This window comes from Podarcis bocagei (assembly GCF_964188305.1).
Source record: "Podarcis bocagei genome assembly, contig: HAP1_SCAFFOLD_57, whole genome shotgun sequence".
Lineage (NCBI taxonomy): Eukaryota > Metazoa > Chordata > Lepidosauria > Squamata > Lacertidae > Podarcis > Podarcis bocagei.
The window spans coordinates 413,165-436,380 of record NW_027670331.1 but is presented as its reverse complement, the minus strand read 5'-3'; the positions used below and the strand labels follow the sequence as shown (position 1 = coordinate 436,380).

At 46.3% G+C, this 23,216-nt stretch overlaps 1 protein-coding gene across 1 annotated transcript in view; it reads left to right on the top strand.

The window, feature by feature from the left end:
- LOC308579500 (uncharacterized protein) overlaps positions 1–23,216 on the top strand; it is a gene marked incomplete at its 5' end in the record, with an annotated part of 38,932 nt that overhangs the window by 13,805 nt on the left and 1,911 nt on the right. Inside the window, 7 exon segments of the mRNA XM_081214054.1 lie at positions 5,405–5,477; positions 6,175–6,246; positions 6,931–7,059; positions 11,518–11,616; positions 12,012–12,224; positions 13,043–13,220; positions 15,890–16,004. Of these exon segments, the coding sequence (XP_081070180.1) occupies positions 5,405–5,477; positions 6,175–6,246; positions 6,931–7,059; positions 11,518–11,616; positions 12,012–12,224; positions 13,043–13,220; positions 15,890–16,004 (879 nt within the window).

The window sequence follows — 23,216 nt, the reverse complement described above, 5'->3', positions numbered from 1 at the left end:
AAGAGATACCAGAATTTTTTAAGATCAATGATGCAGGATTATATAACCCAGCTTTAATTTGGGATACCTTCAAAGCAGTAATTAAAGGAACATTTATCAGTGAGAAGAGTAGAATCAAAATAAGAAAATCAAATATTCATATCCAATTAGAAAAAGAAATAAAAGAATTAGAAGAAAAACATAAAATAACATGTGGTATATCGCAAATTAATTCAAAAAATGAAAGAGTTAGGCATGTTAGAAATACCAAAAATAATAACATCCCTTCAATATTTAAATCTACAGTACTATGAATTTAATAATAAAAAACTCAACAATCTTGGCAAACCAACTAAAGAAATGTAAGTTAAACAGAACATTCCACTCAATAAAAACAGGCAAAGGTGAAATAACACATGATAAACTTAAAATTAACTAAGCCTTTCATGCATTCTATAAGACCTTATACACTTCTGAAACACCATCACTAAACACCATTCAGGAATTTTTGGCCACAGTTAACATTCCAAAATTAACAGAAGAGCATGCAACTTACTTAAATCAACCCTTTTCACTTGAAGGAAATATTAGCTAGATAATATTAAAGATATTAATAATAAAAAAGACAAAACCATTTAAGGCACCTGAACCAGACGGGTTTACTGGCTATTTTTATAAAACCTTTTCTGAACTTGTGGCCCCATTCTTGCTGAAATTATTTACAGATATAAAGGATCATGGCTTGATACCTGGAACTTGGAGAACACACACATCGTAGTGCTACCAAAACCAAATAAAGACTTGGAGTCAGTCAAATCCTATAGGCCTATCTCATTAATAAATGTTGATTTAAAATTACTTACAAACACAGGTTAGCGATGATTGTACCGAATTATATACAGTCATACCTCGGGATAAATATGCTTCAGGATAAGTATTTTCGGGTTACACTCCGCGGCGACCCGGACGTAACGGAGCGCGTTACTTCCCGGTTTCGCTGCTCGTGCATGTGCAGACGGTCAAAATAACATCACACGCATGCGCAGAAGCGGCAAAACGCAACCCGTTCAGACGCGCAGTTGTGTCTTATGTTCTGTTCAGGATGCGAACAGGGCTCCGGAACGGATCCCGTTCGCATCCCGAGGTACCACTGTACATTCGGATCAGACAGATTTTATTAGGAAAGGTCAATAACTACCCCAATTAGGAGGATCCTCAATGCAATATACTGGACATCAAACCAACTGGCACCGACAGCCATCCTTACATTGGATGCAATGAAGGCATTTGACCGTCTTGAACGGAATTTTCTTTTTGAAACCTTGCGCGGTTTTGGCATGGGAGCCTCATTCACTGCACTGCTGACTACCTTGTATCAGGATTGTACCGCAAATATTTTGATAAATGGTATACATTCAGAGCCTATATTGATGGGCCGGGGCGCAAAGCAGGTCTGCCCATTGTCGCCCCTGCTTTTTCCCTGGCCACGGAGCCCTTGGCTCTAGCACTTAGGGGAGACCCTGAGGTGTCTGGAATACAAATTAATGGGCAGAGTCCTCTGGTGAACATGTTCACAGATGACGTAGCCTTGATGCTGTCTCACCCTAGAACAAATCTCCCTGCAGTAATGAAAATTCTTGGTGCTTACGGAAAGGTCTCTGGTTTTTGTGTTAACTATAGCTAATCAAGGGGATGCGGGTGGCGCTGTGGGTAAAACCTCAGCGCCTAGGACTTGCCGATCGCATGGTTGGCAGTTCGAATTCCCGCGGCGGGGTGCGCTCCCGTCGTTCGGTCCCAGCGCCTGCCAACCTAGCAGTTCGAAAGCACCCCTGGGTGCAAGTAGATAAATAGGGACCGCTTACCAGTGGGAAGGTAAACGGCGTTCCGTGTGCTGCTCTGGTGCCGGTTCGCCGGAGCAGCTTCGTCACGCTGGCCACGTGACCCGGAAGTGTCTGCGGACAGCGCTGGCCCACGGCCTATAGAGTGAGATGAGCGCACAACCCTAGAGTCTGGCAAGACTGGCCCGTACGGGCAAGGGTACCTTTACCTTTACCTTTATAGCTAATCAGACCTGCTATGCATTCATATGCCACCTGAAGTACAACTACAACTTCAGCACTCCACTGGAATAAAACTTTGTCAGAAATATTTTAAATATTTAGGAGTTATTATCCCCAGGAACCTTCAAAATTTGGAAAAGCTTAATTTTGGTCCAATGATCCGAGAGATTAGACAAAAATTGAAAACTTGGAGCAGGGGTTCGCATTCATGGTTGGGCCGAATTGATCTCACAATCCAGATGGAATTAAGGATTTAACTAACCATCAAGGAGCTTTATTAGCAAACTTGGGTATCAGGAAAACTCTGGACACCAAAATAATATTTGGATTCACAGTCTAATTGAACGAGAGCGGGGAGCAAAAAGGTCTAATTGATGTTTTTCTAAAATGGTGAGCTAAGTTAACACCAGAGGTGGAAATTAATAAGCTTGGCCCACAGGAATCTAAGCCACTGCCCAAAAGAACCCTCCTCCCAATGACATGATATTGCTGCTTCTTTTTTTACATGATTATTGTTTTCAACAACTTTGCTGTTAAAGAGAATCTCACATTGTGCACTAAAGGGCAGGTAGAATATGAATTGTTTCTGCAAGACCTCAAGCATGGAAACATTAAGATGCCAGAAGGCCTATAAGCCTGCTACTGCTCTCATTCGTGATGTTAGTATTAAGTATACATGAGACATAAAGGTAAAGGTAAAGGTACCCCTGCCCGTTACGGGCCAGTCTTGACAGACTCTGGGGTTTGTGCGCCCATCTCACTCTATAGGCCGTGGGCCAGCGCTGTCCGGAGACACTTCCGGGTCACGTGGCCAGCGTGACAAAGCTGCATCTGGCGAGCCAGCGCAGCACACGGAACGCCGTTTACCTTCCCGCTGGTAAGCGGTCCCTATTTAACTACTTGCACCCGGGGGTGCTTTCGAACTGCTAGGTTGGCAGGCGCTGGGACCGAGCAGCGGGAGTGCACCCCGCCGCGGGGATTCAAACCGCCGACCTTTCGATCGGCAAGCCCTAGGCGCTGAGGCTTTTACCCACAGCGCCACCCGCGTCCCTTATACATGAGACATACTTCACTCTAATAGTGAAGGTGGACAAAATACAGCGTAAGGCGACATCTAAAAGTGACAGGGTGAACATCCTGACTCTCCTTAATTTGAACATTGCATGGAAGGAAGAGGATTGGAAACAGGACCTAAAAGAAATGAATGTAACATGGGAAATATAGACAATTTCACCCACTTCAGATAGAAAACACCATCACTCAAAACCAGGCCAGCACTCCATTGTCTGAAAGCACAATGCTCTGTGCATTCTTCTGCTGTAAAAAAGAGATAAGAACTACTACAATATTTTTCTTTTGTAATATGACATCTCAGGCGATTTAAAAGTTGATACCAAGTTAATCCACTGCAGGTGAAGCAGTGGAAGTGCTGGGCTGATATCTTGCCTCGGTAATGGACTGGATGAGAGCCAACAAACTTCACTCCATCCAGATAAGACTGAGGCACTGTTGGTGGGTGGTTCCCCCAGACCAGAAGGCTGGGAGGTGACCTGCTCTTGAGGGGATTACACTCCTTCTGAAGGAGCAGGTACATCGTTTGGGAGTATTCCTGGATCCTCTGCTGTCACTTGAGGCACAGGTGGCCACAGTGGTGCCGAGTGCCTGCCATCAGCTTCAGCTCATGGCCCAGCTGTGCCCCTATCTGGACAAGGATAGAGTTAGGAACAGGAAGAGAAGCAGCTTCACATCCTCTCTCATGGAGAAGAGTCTAGCAACAAAAACCTCTTCGAAAATGAAATAAACAAATACTGATACAAAATCGACCAAAAGAAAATACATATACACCCTACACTACAAACATAAACCCTACACACACACACTTTCCTCCACCAAGACTTGACTTCCTTTGGTTCAAATTTGAATATTATTGCATTCTTTGGATAATACATCTTATAACCATTTCTAGTTTTTATTCTCGCTTATACTTAATCCATGCATATCAATATACAGTATTCTTTTTAGAGCAGTGTTTTTCCATATACTCCTTGAAACATTGCCATTCTGCCATTTTTTATTTGTCTAGAGCCTTATGGCTGCTTTTAGCTTTGCCAATTCTATAAATCCATTTAATTTACATATCCAATCTTCTTTTGTGGGTATTGTCTCACCTTTCCATTTACTAGTAAGAACTATTCTGGCAGCTGCCGTAGCGTATAGAAAAATTGTTTTCATTTCCTGTTGGATGTCCTTCCCTAATACAGTAGACCTAATAAATACGCCTCTGCTTTGTTTTCTATGGGGATTTGGAGCATCTTTTTCAAGTATAATACCCCAAAAATTCTTAATCTTTTTACATCTCCATTGAACATGAATCATTGTCCCTTCGACTTTATCGCATTTCCAATACAGATTGGACTTTAATTTATAAATCTTTGCAAGTTTTGATGGTGTCAGATACCACCTAAAGAACATTTTCATAAAGTTCTCTTTAATGCTATAGCAGGCGGTAAATCTGGTATCCACTTGCCAAAGCCTCTCCCACTGTTCTAGGTAAATTGTATGGCTGATGTCCTGTGCCCATTTGACCACTACCTCCTTTACTACTTCATCTTTCAAGTCCCACTCTAGTAATAAGTCATAAATTTTACATTGCAATTTATTTATTTATTTTTAACAATACATAATATAATTTTAAATCTCATAATATAATTTTAAATCTTTCTCTTTTATCCATTAACAATTTGTATTGATCTTTTCTCCATTCATCAAAACATATTACTCATAATCGGGATCATATTGAAGAGATAGAACATTTTGGGGAGAACGTTCATTTTGATTATTGAAATTCTTCCCCAAAATGACAATTTTAATCTATTCCAAATCTTAAAATCTTTTTTTAATTTCTCTCCAATTTTTTTGCATTTGTTGTCAAAAAGGTTAATATTTTTCATTGTTATTTCAATTCCCAAATACTTCGCTTTTTTCACAATCCGTCTTTTCCTGTAGAGCTTTTTGCTCCTGTTCACAAATATTTTTAACCATGAATAGCTTGGGAGTAGAGTTAGGAACAGGAACAGGAGCTTCACATCACTCTCATCGATGTCAAACTGCTTACGTAGTTATGTTTGACTGCTATTTCCCACAATTCCCACCTCGTTCTACGTGTGTTACCCACTTATTTCATATGCAGAACTTGGAGTCTTGTGCCATGTAGCAGATCCTTTTTTATGCATAACTTACTTGTCTATTCAATTTCAGGAGATACGTGTTGACTGCTTGACTTGTTGCAGTTTTAGAAATTGTCCACACATCTGTGTGTCACTTGTCTCCAAAGGCATATCTGAGGGCTGTTTTCTCTTCTGCAGGGCAATGCTGGCTTTCCAGGAGCTGCTGGCCCAAAAGGTGACATGGGGCCTTCTGGAATTCCAGGCCCTCAAGGTATGAAGGACGATATAATGGCCATCAGTAACTACATGGTCTTCTGATTTAGAGTGACAATAAAGAGGAAATAGATTTTCATTCTAACTCCCTTGGAAGGTGGTGGACTCTCCTTCACTGACAGTTTCTAAGAAGAGGTTGGATGGCCATCTGTCATGGATGCAATGTACAGCGGTGCCCCGCAAGACGAATGCCTCGCAAGACGGAAAACCCGCTAGATGAAAGGGTTTTCCGTTTTGGAGGTGCTTCGCAAAACGAATCTCCTATGGGCTTGCTTCGCAAGATGACAATGTCTTGCGAGTTCCTGCTGGGTTCCCCCCCTTTTTCTAAGCCACTAAGCCGCTTATCAGCTGATCCGATCAGCAGATAAGCCACTAAAAGCCGCTAATAGCGCTAATCCGCTAATCTGTCAATGGGCTTGCTTCGCAAGACGAAAAAACCGCTAGACGAAGAGAATCACAGAACGGATTCTTTTCGTCTTGCGAGGCACCACTCTAGTTGAGATTCCTGCATTGCAGGCAGTTGGACTAGATTAACCTTGAGGTCCCTTCCAACTCTACAGTTCTAAGATTCCATGATTGTACTCAAGTAGAAAGTATAAAATAGTTCAAGTATTTGGTATGTAGGAAGTGTGGTTTAGAATTAGTAGATAAATAAGCAGAAGAGTTACCTATACTGAAGTTTAATTTCTATCCAGGTCCAAAAGGTTCTTCAGGCGTTCCTGGACTCAAAGGAGAACAAGGTGACCAAGGGTTTCCCGGAGCTAAAGGTATGTCATAGCTTTGTCCATTTTATCTTCAGGTTTGATGTCAAGGACAGGCTGGTGTCTGAGGGGTGGGCAGAAGAGGTGGGGGCAGGAGAATGATCCAGGCCAGTGATTTGTGGGGTTGTGTGCCACCCATGAAGCAGGGGGGAGTGTCTAGGCACTCGGAGATGGAGGAAGAGGGGGTGAGGGAAGAGTTGCAGGGAGGCACAGTCCCAGAGAATTGGCCATTAGAGTTTTCCTTGTACCTTCCTCCACTATGTCCAAGAACGACATGAGCATCTGGAGCTACTGCACAGGATAAATTGCTAGTTGCTTGCATAACCTGTGTCAGATGAGAGTGTTTAAGTAAACTGGAAGGGGTGTGGTTGCGCTGTTGCTCCAACTGTCCATGTTGCAGCCTAGCTAGCTAATTAGCAGGAGTGGTGCTTATATCCCTTGTACTTTGGGAGCTGACATAATGGAGTGCTTTGTCAACATAGAGCTAAACTCCAAACATGTGTCTTCATTGGGACTGGGTATGCTCAGCACATTTGATTATTTTGATATCAAGGAGCAGAAATATAATTTTTAATGAAATCAGCAGAATTTCAAATATATAACATGATCCTAAGGGGCCTCTCCAATTAGCACCTTTGTTTGTAATCCCCTCAACATATAATATTGACACAATGTAATTATCTTTGACAGGTTTTCCAGGCCCACCAGGTCCTCCAGGCCCCTTCCAGCTCTTGAAAGGTGAGCCAGGTGAGCCTGGCCCTGTAGGCCCAGTAGGCCCCAAGGGATTTCCTGGTCCTCCAGGCCCAAAAGGCCAACAAGGTGAGAGGCTTTTTAGTTCTTCTAGAATTCATAGGTTTGTGAGGCCAAATCAGGTGAGTCACAGCAAAGCTGATGTTGGAAATCAGTTGAGGCTGTCCAGAAGAGTGAGACACATGGTGCCTGGGCTCGGATGCATCCTTCCAATGAGACATGCATTTTGTCCATTTCCATGAGGGCTGCAGTGTGTCTGGAGAAAGGCACAAGCCTTTTTCAATAAGATACATATTTCTGGTTAACCTATTGCCCCACTTTCTACAGAGGAAGGACAGTCTTTATCACTTTCTAGGGTATTTCTATGGCTTTCTGCACTTGCACCAGAATGGAACTATTCTAGGGACAGGTGCTGAGATTTCATTTGCAGCAGAGAAGCTCAGTTGCTCCCTGGTAGGCTGCTGGCATGGCAATTAAAGAAGAAACAATGTGAAAAAATTATTAATAAATTGATTATGAATGGAGAAATAATTGAGGAACCAAAAAAGATAAGTAACAGCTTCCTGGCATATTTCAGGGAACTCTACAAAGAAAATCAAGAAAAAATGGACAAGTTCTTAAACCAAAATAAACTCTGGAAGATTTCAAAAGCGGAAGCGGCTCCAATCAGCATGATAGAAATCCAGCAGGCAATGAAAAGATGAAAGTAGGTCCAGGTCCAGAAAGATTGCCAGCCAAATATTATAAAAAAGTAGAAGAATTATTGTCATTACCATTTAAAGATAACATCTTTAAGATGTAAATAACATATTAAATACAGGAAAGCTGCCAGAATCATGGGAGGAAGCCTACCCTGATTCCAAAGGGAACAGGGCCATCAGCTGTTAAAAATTACGGACACATCTCATTACTTAACAATGATTATGAAATCTTTGCAGACATTTTAGTGAGTAGACTGAAATGGACACGGAAGAATTATATCAGATATCTGGGAATTCTTTTCACTGAGACACTATCATGGAAAGGGGCACATCGAGGCTATGAAACTCAAAGTGCAGAAAGCTTGTGGGGCATTAATGAAATTCTATTGTATGGCAGAACAAATTCCTCAGGAAAGTGCTCTCGCTCCTCAACGGGACTCCAGCTGCTCTTCTTCACGTCAGCATTGAAACTGACGTGACAACAATACAGGCTAGAATTGATTACCTGTGCTTAAATTATGTGAAAAGACTTCAATTTCTTTGGAGGAGAGATTCCCCGCTATGTCACACACAGAACAGAAACAGAACCAATGTTGGAAGGATGGTATCCAACGCCTCTTGTCCCAATCAATTACAAGATTTTCAGGTGTCTTAAGAGGCACATAAGAGATTGTCTCTTTAGGTCCTCTGCAGAAAGGGATCTAACCATGATGGCTTCTACCAAGAGCTCACCATGGTTCCCACTTATTAAAACGGAGCATACCCAGGCCTGTTACCTGTCAAAGCTCCCACTTGCCGTGCTTAGAATCGCTTTCACAGAATTACGATTCCAATTGATGCCCTCGGCAGTGTTGGGTGGACGCTACGGCAAAGTACATTATGAAGAGAGACTTTGTCTCTGTGGGCAACCCTGTGTGGAGGACCTGTGCCACTATTTATTGCAGTGCCCATTATATATATACCCAAGAGACCGATTCATAAAACCCTTGTTTCCGAATGGAACTCATTTGAATAGGGGGGAAAGGGTGAAATGGCTGCTGAGCGATGCTGATGACTTTGTAACTTATAAAGTAGCACTCTATGCGTTGGCAGCTAAGAAGATCAGGAGGAAAGAACTAGATAAAATAACGGTCATCTGCAAAGGGGATTCGGATATTTAATTTGGCATATTTTACTAGAGAATTCAACTATCCTATTTTATGCAACAAATAATCTTAGTAGTTGTGACCATGGTTTATATCGTATGTGTGGTACCTGATTATTTTTATGGTTATTGCTGTTTTTGCTTTTGTTGTTATTTTTCTGAATGATGCCATGGCCTATGGCTAGCACAATAAAAGTCTATGATGATAATGATGATGTTGATAACAACAGAAAACCCAAGAGAAAGTATGCCAACAGTTTAGAGAAGATAAACAAATTTGGGTCAGTCACAGGCTTAAAATTAAATAAAGATAAAACCAAAATGTTAGTTAAAAACATTTTTAACTAAAAGAGAATTACAACAGTTTATAGGCCTTATGATCACCAAGAAAATCACGCATTTAGGCATATGGATAACAGTTAAAATATAAATTTGTACAAAGATAATTACATACCAATCTGGAAAGAGATAAAAAGAAATTTGGAAATACAGTGGTACCTCGGGTTAAGTACTTAATTCATTCCGGAGGTCCATTCTTAACCTGAAACTGTTCTTAACCTGAACTTTAGCTAATGGGGCCTCCTGCTGCCGTGCCACTGGAACCTGATTTCTGTTCTTATCCTGAAGAAAAGTTCTTAACCTGAAGCAAAAATTCAAAAATGATTGGAATATATTTAAACAGTATGGAGAGATTTTTTTTGACTGGTTTAGAATAACTCCTGTAAGGAAAAATACTAAAATACAGTGGAAAAATTAGATTACCAAATATATAGATGTGTTATGAGTGGCATTCAACTACCGTATTTTTCACCCTATAGGACGCACTTTTTCCCCTCCAAAAATGAAGGGGAAATGTGTGTGCGTCCTATGGGGCAAATGCAGGCTTTCGCTGAAGCCTAGAGAGCGAGAGGGGTCTGTGCACACCGACCCCTCTCGCTCTCCAGGCTTCAGGAAGCGCAACCCTCGGGAGACCGGCTCCGAGGGTTGCGCAGAGCTGCCTGCAGTCCCGGGATCAGCGCACTTCTCCCCATCGCCAACCCCACAAGCTCGGGGGACAGCGGGGAGGCAGAGCGTGCCTTCCCACTGTTCCCCGACCTGGTTCTTCCAGCCCCGCACCTGGGGGGGGGGATAAAATTTTTTTTCTTTATTTCCCCCCAAAAAAACTAGGTGCGTCCTATGGGCCGGAGCGTCCTATGGGGCGCAAAATACGGTAAGTAAAATAAAGGACTCAAGTAAGAAGGGTGTAAATGGAGTACAAATGAATCAGATGAAGTACACATTTTATTTTCTTACGTTTTAGAATCACATGTTTAGTTACAGGAAAATTTACAAAGAAGTTACAAAGTGATTTCATGAATGTTTGTTTTTTAAAGAAATCAGTAAAGATGATTGCAGAAAGAGAGAGAAGCTCATTTGCTCAGTGGTTGCCAGTGGTGGGGCCCCAGGAAGTGATGGTGGAAGTTTGGTAGCTGCAGCAGATGAGAGTTGGAGGGAGTGGGTATTCTACAGTTTTCTTATCCCACACACTACAACCTGAAATAGGGCTGGGCCAGGGAAAAATAGGCATTTACTGGGCGGAGAAGGGGTTCCATTTAGGGGTCTTTGTACAGTTGCCATGTCTCTGCTTCCATTTCCCTTTTCCCACATCCCAGCTCAGTGTTGCCTCCTTCCATCTCACACCACATGCCCACTCTAGCCAGCCCCACAATGGTGAATGGCACTGTGGTCTAAACCACTGAGCCTCTTGTACCTGCTGATCGGTATGTCAGCAGTTCAAATCCACGCAACGGGGACCTAGCAGTTCGAAAGCACACCAGTGCAAGTAGATAAATAGGTACCGCTGCATTGGGGCAGGTAAACAGCACTTGAAGCGGTTTAGTCCTTCTGGCCACATAACCCAGAAAGCTGTCTGTGGACAAACGCTGGCTCCCTCGGCCTGAAGCAAGATGAGTGCTACACCCCACACCTTTGACCATCCAGGGGTCCTTTACCTTTTTAGTACCACAAAGTATATAAAGAAGTGAAAATAGGATGTGGGTGAAAACAGGCCCATGGTGGGTAGAGGAGATAAGTATCCACTCCACTGGCTCAATCCAGATCCCACTACTGATGTAGTGATTCCCTGCACACCCTTGGAAGCTGCTCCCCAGGTGTTTAGAATACTGATTTGCCCATTGTACATCTTATTTCAAATGATTTGTTGTTGTTTAGTCGTGTCTGACTCTTCGTGACCCCATGGACCAGAGCACGCCAGGCATTCCTGTCTTCCACTGCCTCCTGCAGTTTGGTCAGACTCATGCTGGTAGCTTCAAGAACACTGTCCAACCATCTCGACCTCTGTCGTCCCCTTCTCCTTGTGCCCTCCATCTTTCCCAACATCAGGGTCTTTTCCAGGGAGCCTTCTCTTCTCATGAGGTGGCCAAAGTCTTGGAGCCTCAGCTTCAGGATCTGTCCTTCCAGTGAGCACTCAGGGCTGATTTCCTTAAGAATGGATACGTTTGATCTTTTTGCAGTCCATGGGACTCTCAAGAGTCTCCTCCAGCACCATAATTCAAAAGCATCCATTCTTCGGCCATCAGCCTTCTTTATGGTCCAGCTCTCACTTCCATACATCACTACTGGGAATTTCAAATGATAGTGACTCCATAAATCCACTGTAATGACACATCCTTATTTCAACAGGTGTAACGGGACCTGTGGGTGTGACTGGTCTCCCAGGCACTCCGGGATTTGATGGAATGCCAGGTCAGAAAGGAGAAACTGGTCCTGCTGGTCCTCCAGGCAAGTCCAATCTTCTTCCATTGCTAATAATAATAATAATAATAATTAATAATAATTTTATTATTTATACCCCACCCATCTTTCTGGGTTGCTATGTTCTGTATGTAGTCCAGTGCCAAGTCCTAAGGAGTTTAATAGAGGCTTCAGTAAGTCAAGAGCAATTCTTGATTTATTATTTAAAGGCACATTATTCAGAAGTGAGTCCCAGTGGTACTTATTCCCAGGTAAGTGTGTTTAGATTTACTGCTGTGTAACACAAACAATGCCAATCCATGTATGTTTACTTTTAAATTTGTCCCATTGTTTCCATGCTCAGCCATGGCTTGGCTGTGTGTGAGGTGCAAACGAATTCACTGTCAGTGGACTATCTTAGATATACAATTTTTATCTTGCAGGTCCTAGAGGCTTTCCTGGCCCACCTGGTCCTGAAGGCATGCCAGGGCCAATGGGTCCACCAGGGAGTCCCTCTGTAGCTCACGGTTTCCTTGTGACCAGGCACAGCCAAAGCACAGAGGAGCCAACATGCCCATCTGGAACAAGACTGATGTTCCACGGGTATTCTTTGCTTTATGTACAAGGAAACGAACGGGCCCATGGTCAGGACTTGGGTAAGAGAGCACAAAACAAATTGAGTCAAATGAGCATATTACATTAGAGAAAGACACCTTTGTCGCAATTGCCTTCCCTAAATCAAGTAAAACTGTAGTGGACAATTTAGTTTTGTCAACTGCTGCAGCATCTAAAAGGTGCCATTAAGCTCCTTTCTGCCTCAAAAAGCCAGTCTTGATAAATGGGATCCTGGGCTGTTTTGGGAAGTCTTAACCTGTCACTTGAACCTGCATTCTTCCTGTACTTGTTCATCCCCCACTGTACTGCGTAGATTCACAGATTGTAACATTTTAGTTCATTATTTTAAAGAATAACTTGGAAAAGGTGAAAACCTAAAATTATTTTCTTTTCTTTAACCAAAATTAAAACTTCATAATAATTGTAAATCTATTGGACAACTGAAGACATTTTCATGTGGCTCTGAAGGGCATTTTGCCACTTGCTGGAGTGAACAGGCAGGGTCCACCTGTGAACAGCCACCTTAAGCCCAGACCTCACAAGCAGAGCAGCTGTGCCCAGCTGTTTGATGCTTCAAAAGCCCAAGCATTTTTTCATCAGTTTTTAGGAATGGCATTTTAGCCCACAATCCCCAACCTTCCCTCTTCTCCGCCTGTGTGCTGTTCTGCGGGTTCTCCCTGCAATTTCAGAGTGACATGGAGAGGAAAGATCCATGTCTATGCAGAAATCCTTTCGCAGTCCTTATAGGGCTCATTAGCTGAATCCTGACCATAGTTCTCTAGCCTTGTATAAATTGCTTTGGTTTCGTAGAAAACCATTTTTTGTAGAAAAATCAGTCCTTTATTTTTTGCTATTTTAGGCACAGCTGGGAGCTGTCTACGTAAATTCAGCACAATGCCTTTCCTGTTCTGCAACATTAACAGTGTATGCAATTTTGCCTCAAGAAATGATTATTCTTACTGGTTATCTACCCCTGAGCCAATGCCAATGAGTATGGCTCCTATTACAGGAGACAATATCAGGCCTTTCATCAGTCGGTAAGCATTGAGAAATTTTATATTTACAAATTCCTGTATGAAGATTTTGCATTTCTCCAGACATTGCAACACAATTTGAGAAATGTATTCTAGAGCAGTTGAAAGGAGCTCCCTCGCTATCCAGATGTTCAGGCTGAGGAAATGTGGATGGCAGGTGGATTGTTGCTCAGAGAGGGATAGAAAAATAAGGACAAGACAGGTGGAGCAGAGTAGAGTTGTCAGCCAGGAATCCTATCATAGCCTTGCAACCCTGAGGGGGAACTTTCTTCCTCCAGTCCACTGGTGGAGCACACTATATTTCCCCCAGTATGCTCAGCGCAGTAGGATGAAAGGACACGGGCAGCTTCTCTCCGCAACCCCCCCCCCAATCCTATGTGAGCTTCTGGCTAACTCGGGTATCAGAGGCAGGGGCCAAAAGCAGATCAGTATTAACTCACATGGTGTCAGTGAAGTTAACTCTTTATTCAAAGAAACACCTCCATGAGGCAGTTGTGAGGACTGAAGGTCCCCATCTTCCCACAGTTGCCTAAGTCTCCTCTTCCCCTGGGTCCTTCCCAAGCAATCTGAGACTTCGTTGACACTGCTGTTTCTGCTCTGCCCTCTTCATACCTCTTCTAGTCCTGGGAGATGAGCTGGTCACAGCAGGAGGGGGAGACCCCCTTGCAGCCTGCCTGCCATCCCTGTTTCTTGCCCCCCCCTTCCTCTCCAGCCTCTGCTTCTGCTTCTGCCTCTGAGTCTGGACTTGTTGTTGTTGTTATCCTTATCCTTATCCTTATCCTTATTTATAACCCACCCATCTGGCTGGGTTTCCCCAACCACTTTCAGCGACTTTCAACAAAATATTAAAAATACAATAAAACATCAAACATTAAAAACTTCCCTAAACAGGGATGCCTTCAGGTGTCTTCTAAAAGTCAGATAGTTGTTTATTTCCTTGATATCTGATGGGAGGGAGTTCCACAGGGTGGGTGCCATTATTGAGAAGGCCCTCTGCCTGGTTACCTGTAACTTCTCACAGTGAGGGAGCTGCCAGAAGGCCCTGGGAGCTGGACCTCAGTGTCCAGGCTGAATGATGGAGGTGGAGACACTCCTTTAGGTTTACTGGTCTGAGGCCATTTAGGGCTTTCAAGGACTTTCAACACTTTGAATTGTGCTCAGAAATGTACTGGGAGCCAATGTAAGTATTTCAGGACCGGTAGTCTCGGTGGCCACCCCCAGTCACCAGTCTAGCTGCCGCATTCTGAATTAGTTGTAGTTTCTGGGTCACCTTCAAAGGTAGCCCCACGTAGAGCCCCACGCAGAGCATGCACCACTCTAGCGAGACAGTCCGCAGGCAGGCAGGGCCTGTGTACCAGATGGAGCTGGTAGACAGCTGCCCTGGATACAGAATTGACCTGCGCCTGCATGGACAGCTGTGAGTCCAAAATGACTCCCAGACTGCGCACAGTTACCCCATTCAGGACCAGGGGCACAGTTACCCCATTCAGGACCAGGGAGTCCATATCATAAAGTGTTGGCAATATAGTTAATATTATTTAATATACACAATAATATATATAATTAAATGCACTGTTCATAGATTTAATATATTTATTTATTAAACAAATTCAGTACACAAACAGATGTATGCACACCAATGCATACACCACCACCAATGGAGCTGGAAAATATGAAAGAAAATGGAAAGGTTGCAACATATGAAAATTTTGGGTTTATAAAAAAGGCAAATTCCACCCTCCCTCACCCCAATTAGGGGCCAAGATGACATTTGAGGGAGGCAACATATGTGCCTAATGAACGAATTGGGCGGGGGGGGGGGTAGATGTGTGAGCGCACCAAAGCCATGAAGGAAAGCAGGAGAGGAGGGGAAGAGAAGAGACCCACATCATGGGCTAAAAACTTGTGCCCCCTCTCATGCCCCCTGCTCTGGGTAAATGCCTTGGTGGCCCCTCCCAAATGTAACTCCACCCTGCCCATTTTTCCCCAAACACAACATGATGGGGGGGGTGGAGGTAAAGTCAGAGGAAAGAGGTGAAGTCAGAGGAAAGAAAGAATGTCACATGAACAACACCCCTCCCCCTTTAAAATCCAAAACCAAAAATTGGTCCGAGGGACAAGATAGTGGGGCAAGAAATAGGGAAATTGAAACTCGACTTGCCCTCTCATGGCCCCCTCATCCCAGCTGGATGTGCTCAAGGGGGGGGGGTGAGGAATGCCACCTTCTGCCTCTCCATCAGAGGCATCTGCCTGAAGAAGCATCCCTCAGGAGGAGGTCAAGGCCACCACCCTGAGCCTCGCCTCACCAGTGGTGGAGATGAAGGTGGTGTTGAAGACATCCTCACTGAAGCGGAAGTGCAAGCAGGTCTTGCCCATGCTAGAGTCATTGGTGAGCAGAAGTTTCACCATCTTTGGGGAATTAGCAGGAGGGAGGGTCATCACCCATGGGCCACATGCTGGACCATCCTGCCCTAAACAATACACCAACTCAATCGTTTGTTCTGCTGCCTCAGCCTTTGTAGCTGGAGTCAGCTAAAGCCCTGTGCTCCCAGGCCTGGTTGGCAATGCCTCCAAGGCAGGGAGCTGTTGTGATGAATAATGCAGTAAAAGGGAGGACTGGAGGGTATTCAATCTATATGTATTTTTTCAACTTTGCATTATACTTTTCTCAGGTGTGCTGTATGTGAAGCTTCTGCAATGGTGATGGCAGTTCACAGTCAAACAATTCAAATTCCACCATGTCCAGAAGGATGGAGATCACTGTGGATAGGCTACTCCTTTGTGATGGTAAGTGCTCCAAGTTATACCTGAATGCATTTAATTCTATTTCTATTAGTCCATGTTCCATTCATTTTCACACAATCTAAAAAGAACCCATTCTTTTTAAGACATATGAGCAAGTTACCTTTTAAAATTCTATTTTTGCTTGTCTAGCTGTCCAGATTTCTTCAGGGTGACCCTGGTGACCAGGCTGCCATTTCTTAGGGAATAAATTGAATGGACTCTGATTTTATGAGTTTATCCACACTTCTGCCTGGTTACCCTGCCACAACAATGCTTGGAATTTAAGATCTGGGGCAAGATGTGTAGTGAAACTAAACTGGGTTTCAGAATTTACCTTAGAGGGCAACAACAATTGTGCCTATCCCCATTAAGTGCTGTATTGTTGTGGATGCCACTGCATTGATTGTGACAACACAAAGAGTAAAGCAGCTAACTCAAACTTGCACAGGGACAAGCAAAGAAGGACGCCTTCACCCTGGTGTAGCCTTTATCACACATGTGCCACAACAAGACAATGTCCTAACCACCCCCACCCCCGCAAACAGCAGACAAATCAATAGAGTTGATCCAACAACACCCTCCCCCCCCCACACATTAACTTTATGACAATATTTAAAAAATGCAAATATATAAAGCCCTTGAAATGCATGAAATGTAGGACAGAACAAATAACTAAGCGGATATGGATCAATTCCAGTCTGGGTGCATGCACAATTTGAGGACTATACCTTGGTAAGCCTTGGTCACCCTTGTACTGAGACTGGAATGGGAAGAGTGGGACTCTGGTTCTGGATCTCTCAGCAACTTTTGATAGCATTGACCCCGATATCCTGGTCATGACTCCTGGACTGGCTCTGTGGGCTATTAAGAGCACCACTCTTTCACAGTTTTTCCACTCCTGCTTGCACAGCTGTGTCCAGAGAACAGTATTAGGAGATTGCTTCAGTCTTATGATGTCATAGAGCACAATCTTGTCCTCAGTGCTGTTCACCACTGGGAGGAGTCATTAGACATTTTGAGTCAAAGTGTCATTGGTATCCTGATCCTGGTTTCCGTGGTGGGTGGTTCCAGTCTCCGGGAGAGTAGCTTGTGCTGGATGGGTTTGTGTAGACACTTAAAGCAGCCACAGAATTATCTTAAAATGTACCTTTAATGAAGGACTATTTGATAGCCAGTGGGGTGGATGGTAAAACCTGGGCTATGAGACCATGTGCTTTTGTGGTTGCACATTTAATACAGGGTAAGCCTAATTTGAACATAGTGGTACTTTTTTCTAGGTAAAATTTATTGTTTTTTATTGTTATTTATTAAATTTTGGAGTCTCCTTCTCAAAAATGGCCCAACTTACCAAGATATAAAACCAAGGAGAAATCAGCATGAATCCATAGAATACTAAAAGTACATACCTGTCAGGGGTTCAGGAGCAGAGGCAAGAGCAAGGGAGGAAACAGAGAGCGAAGGGGAGGAGGCAGAAGAAAAGATGAGTGATGACGACGACCCGAGATCTCCGAGCCTTTCCAGTGAATCAGAAGATTCACAGAAAGGAGCACCAGTGGCCAGGGCAAGGGGGGAGTCTAGGGGGGCACCCCAGGAAGATAGAGCCAGAGGGGACTCAGAGGAGAGCAGTTGGAAATCGGGACCAGCGTCACCGCCAGAGAGCAGGGAAGAGGAAGGGAGCCAGGGAGCAAGCGCTGGCAGCTCACAACAGGAGGGAGGGCATGAGTCAGGAGTGGCCACACCTCCATCGGGGAGCGAAGAAACGGTCAGACGGAAAGTGGAAGGTTGGGCGCGCGCACCAAGTTCAAATGCACAGGAAAGTGACGCAGTAGGCAGCCCTGAAAGAGAGCCAGGTCCTAAAGCCCGGCGCAAGGAGACAGGAGGGTCCGGGGGGTCGGCGTCAGAAGAATCCAGGAAGGAAGAGACCCCGGGGGGCAGAGGGACCCAGAGGAGAACAGTCAGGCGGAAAAGGTGGAGCAGGGCTAGGATATTAAGTTGGTGCACAAGGGGCGGAGACTCAGACGGAGCTTCGCCGATCTAGCCACTAGACGTAGAGTTGCACGCAGCAGCTTGAGAATGGAAACTGTAATTCAATAAAGACTTTTACTTAATGATCGCTGGCTAGCGTGATCCTCTGTGAGCTAGGATCTGGAAGCAGCTCTGACAGTAAGCTCCGTCTCCTAATTGTGGGCATCTACAGCCTCGAGGAGAGGAGAGAAGCAGGTGCCTACTAGCGAGCTCACGAACGGCAGCCGACATGACGGCTGAGCAGCAGATAGCGGAACTCAGAGAAGCAGTGTCACAACTGAATGCCGAGGCTCTCGCATCCAGGAAGAGAGAGGAGGAGGCAGCTGCCGCCTGCAGGGATCTCCAGGTCAGGTTGGACATGGTTACGAAGCAAGGGCAACTGACACCCAGACAGGAGGGAATTGGGTTGGCGAGACGAACAGGCGGTCTGGTCTCTCACTTCGATGGGAACCTGCAACAGTACCCCAATTTTAGAGCAGACGTAATGTGCGCACTGCAACTGCTGAATAAAGACTTTAGAGATGAGCAAGAGAAAGTGGGATTCATCATGTCCCATTTGCATGGGGATGCTAAAGCATGGCTGCGCAATTTGTGGAGGGATAATGATCCGGCGCTCCAAAATGCGGATGCCTTTATTAAAGCGATGGATGGATGTTTTTTATCAAGCATTGACGTGGATCTTGCTCGGCAGCAGATACATGGACTGAAGCAAGGGAGGGCCAGCGTAAGGCAGTACCATGCCCGCTTTTTCGCTTTGGTCAGTGCCCTGGAATGGGACAGAGATTCGGCCCCTGTAAGAGACCTGTTTTGGGAGGGATTGCACGGCTCTGTTAAAGATGAAATTGCGAGGGGGGAGAGACCCCGGACCACGCAGGAGATCGTTCAGAGGGCGCTGGCGGTGGGGGTGCGGCTGGAAGAACGTCCGTGGAGCAGGGACGAAGGGCGTGGAGGGCGTGAACCAGCCAGGGGCTCCTCCTTCCCAGAGAAGCAGCGCGTGCGCAATCCACGCCTCCGTCTGGAGGAGGGACAGAACCTATGGAGGTTGGAAGTGCAAGGGCTCAGTCAGCAGCCAGAGCCCTAGCACCGACAACAGTTACGGCGAAGCCTCCTAGAGGGAACAGGAAGTGTTACATCTGCGAGGAGCCAGGGCATATGGCGAAAGAGTGTCCCCGGAGGCTCCGCAAGCACACTGCAGCCTCAGCAATGGTAACTGCAGCAACGCAGCACGGAGAACCACAGCAGGGAAACGACGCAGTCTGGCTGGAGGAAGAGGCACTGGGGCCCAGCCAGATGTGTCAGTGAAGCAGTCCCCAGAGATTTTACAGCCCGTGAACCCCCTCCCGCCCAAACCAGTAGTGAGGCTCACCGCATCGCTCCAGCTGCCCAATGGAATCACCATGGACGTGCCAATCACCATTGACTCAGGAAGCAATGCGGACTTTATAGGGCAAGACTTTGTCGACCGGCACGCTATACAGTTGCTGCCGGCCACGCTGCCCCTGCAGGTTGTCACGGTGGATGGCAGGGAGCTGCTCGGGGGGCAAGTGGTGAAGCAGACACCACCAATGGTGATGCGACTTGGGAATCACAAGGAAATCATCAGCTTCAACGTCACTCAACTATCGGACACGCCCATTGTATTGGGCATGAGTTGGCTGGACAAGCACAGCCCAACGCTGGCGTGGTACCAGAGGCAGCTGACCTTCGGCTCTTCCTTTTGTGCTGAACACTGCATCGTGCCCCGGCAGGAAGGAGAGGAAGAGGAGACACAGCTGCTGCTAGGCACGCTGCAAGCGATTCCCCACAAGTACGCAGAATTTTTGGAGGTTTTCTGCGAGAAGGAGGCAGACAGGCTACCCCCTCACAGACCATATGACTGCAAAATTGACCTGCTGCCGGGGGCGGCGCTGCCTAAAGGGAAGCTGTATTCCATGTCTGAGGACGAACTGCAAGAACTCAAGGAGTTCATAGATCATAATTTGGAGCACGGTTTCATCCGGGAGTCCAAGGCAGCGGGGGGCAGTCCTGTATTCTTTGTTAAGAAGCGGGACACGCCCCAAAAAAGACTTGTAGTGGACTATCGCATCTTAAACAGTGTGACCAAGCCATCGGACTTCCCCATGCCCCGGATCGACGACCTCCTCGCTAAGGTACGGAAGGGCAGCGTGTTCACCAAGTTAGACCTGCGAGGGGCGTACAACCTCATTCGCATGCGGGAAGGAGATGAGTGGAAGACAGCCATGTTCACGCCACTGGGCACCTACGAATATAGAGTTATGCCTTTTGGATTGCAAAATGGCTCCCACGTTTTTCAAGCATTCATGCATCACGTGCTGGCGGTACTTCTCTACAAGACGTGCGTCTGTTTCTTAGATGATATCCTGATCTTTTCGGAATCGCAGCAGGAGCATGACAGACACGTCAAGGAAGTGCTGAGCAGGCTAAAGCAGCATAGGCTCTACGCCAAGCTGGAGAAGTGCCAATTCGACGTGACTGAGGTGGATTTTCTGGGCTACAAGTTGTCTGACAAGGGGCTCGCCATGGACAGCGCCAAGGTGCGAGCGGTGTTGGATTGGAAAAGCCCACGCAACCGGAAGGAGGTCCAACGGTTTGTCGGCTTTGCGAACTTCTATCGCAAGTTTATCAAAGGCTTCGCTCTGCAGACAGCGGCCATCACGGACACGCTTAGCTCCAAGAAAAAGAGGTTCATCTGGACAGAGCAGGCGGAGCAGTCCTTTCAGGCACTCAAGCGTCTCTTCGCGTCGGAAGAGCAGCTGCTGCATGTCGATCCCAGCAGGCCGATGAGGGTCGAGACAGACGCCTCGGACAGAGCCGTGGGGGCAGTCCTGCTGCAGAAAGACCCGCAGGGGGTTTGGCGGCCGGGAGCGTTTTACTCCAGGAAGCTCAGCAAGTCCGAGCAGAACTACACCATCTGGGACAGGGAGTTGCTGGCCATTCATGCAGCGTTCAAAGCCTGGAGGCACTTCCTGATGGGCGCCAAGCACATGGTGCAGGTTTGCACGGACCACAAGAATCTGGAGCACTGGCGCACGGCACAGTTCCTGAACCAGAGGCAGATACGTTGGGCTGAGTTCTTTGCGAACTTCGACTTCCGAATAGAGTATGTCCCGGGGGACACCAACATCATGGCGGACGCTCTCTCCCGTAAGCCACAGTATCTGGAGGACGCAACGCCAGCGGCCGCCATGCACATCTTCGCACCAACAGTGTGGGCGTGCGCCGCGGCAACCGTGGACCTGGAGGCGGTGCGACGAGCGTTGCAGGATGACTCCTTTGCGCAAGCAAAGATGGCAGAGGTGCAAAGGGGCACGGCAGCGACCGACGGGTTCCAGCTGAGAGATGGATTGCTCATCCGTAAAGGGGCCATCTACGTGCCGGGAGACGAACTTCGCGCCAAGGTGCTGCAGCAGCTTGAGGGAGGCAACATATGTCAGGGGTTCAGGAGCAGAGGCAAGAGCAAGGGAGGAAACAGAGAGCGAAGGGGAGGAGGCAGAAGAAAAGATGAGTGATGACGACGACCCGAGATCTCCGAGCCTTTCCAGTGAATCAGAAGATTCACAGAAAGGAGCACCAGTGGCCAGGGCAAGGGGGGAGTCTAGGGGGGCACCCCAGGAAGATAGAGCCAGAGGGGACTCAGAGGAGAGCAGTTGGAAATCGGGACCAGCGTCACCGCCAGAGAGCAGGGAAGAGGAAGGGAGCCAGGGAGCAAGCGCTGGCAGCTCACAACAGGAGGGAGGGCATGAGTCAGGAGTGGCCACACCTCCATCGGGGAGCGAAGAAACGGTCAGACGGAAAGTGGAAGGTTGGGCGCGCGCGCCAAGTTCAAATGCACAGGAAAGTGACGCAGTAGGCAGCCCTGAAAGAGAGCCAGGTCCTAAAGCCCGGCGCAAGGAGACAGGAGGGTCCGGGGGGTCGGCGTCAGAAGAATCCAGGAAGGAAGAGACCCCGGAGGGCAGAGGGACCCAGAGGAGAACAGTCAGGCGGAAAAGGTGGAGCAGGGCTAGGATATTAAGTTGGTGCACAAGGGGCGGAGACTCAGACGGAGCTTCGCCGATCTAGCCACTAGACGTAGAGTTGCACGCAGCAGCTTGAGAATGGAAACTGTAATTCAATAAAGACTTTTACTTAATGATCGCTGGCTAGCGTGATCCTTTGTGAGCTAGGATCTGGAAGCAGCTCTGACAATACCCTATAAGCAAAGTAAAAACTGGCAGCATGAACAACTAAAAAAACAAATCAAAGCACCATCACATGCCATTGCATGCTTTGGAACAGAGGGAGATTTTCACCTGGTGACATTGGCAGGCCTCACTGGGGAAGGGTTTCATAAATCCCTTGTCAGCTTTTTCAAAATGTCCCTCAGAGGTGGCACATGGAGGGCTCAACTAGTTAGGTTCATATCAGGAAAGATTCTGACTTCAACCATTGTGGTATCTGTATAGGACAAGGGTCAGCAACCTTTTTCAGCTGTGAGCCGATCCACCGTCCCTCAGACCATGTGGTGGGCCAGACTATATTTTGAAAAAACAAATAAATGAATGAATTCCTATGCCCCACAAATAACCCAGAGATGTATTTTAAATAAAAGGACACATTCTACTCATATAAAAACATACTGGTTCCCTAACCGTCCACAGGCTGGATTGAGAAGGCAGTTGGGCTGCATCCGGCCCCCAGGTATAGGATGTACTGTAAGTCATTGTTCAGAGTCAGCAATAAGCTTTGTGGCATCTTAAAGATGAACAAATTTTATTATAATATAAATTTTCAGAGACTAGAGTCCACTTCACCTGATGCATCAGATACACAAACTATTTTTGCATTTCTTGTGTCCATAATTTAAATGTAACATCTAAATTGGTAAACCATTTTAAACCACTGCGCCTAGGACTTGCTGATCAGAAGGTCAGCGGTTCGAATCCCTGTGACGGGGTGAGCTCCAGTTGCTCGGTCCCTGCTGCTGCCAACCTAGCAGTTCAAAAGCATGTCAAAGTGCAAGTAGGTACCGCTCCTGCGGGAAGGTAAACTGTGTTTCTGTGGTTGCTCTGGTTCGCCAGAAGCGGCTTAGTCATGCTGGCCACATGACCCGGAAGCTGTACGCCAGCTCCCTCGGTCAGTAAAGTGAGATGAGTGCCGCAATCCCAGAGTCAGTCATGACTGGACCTAATG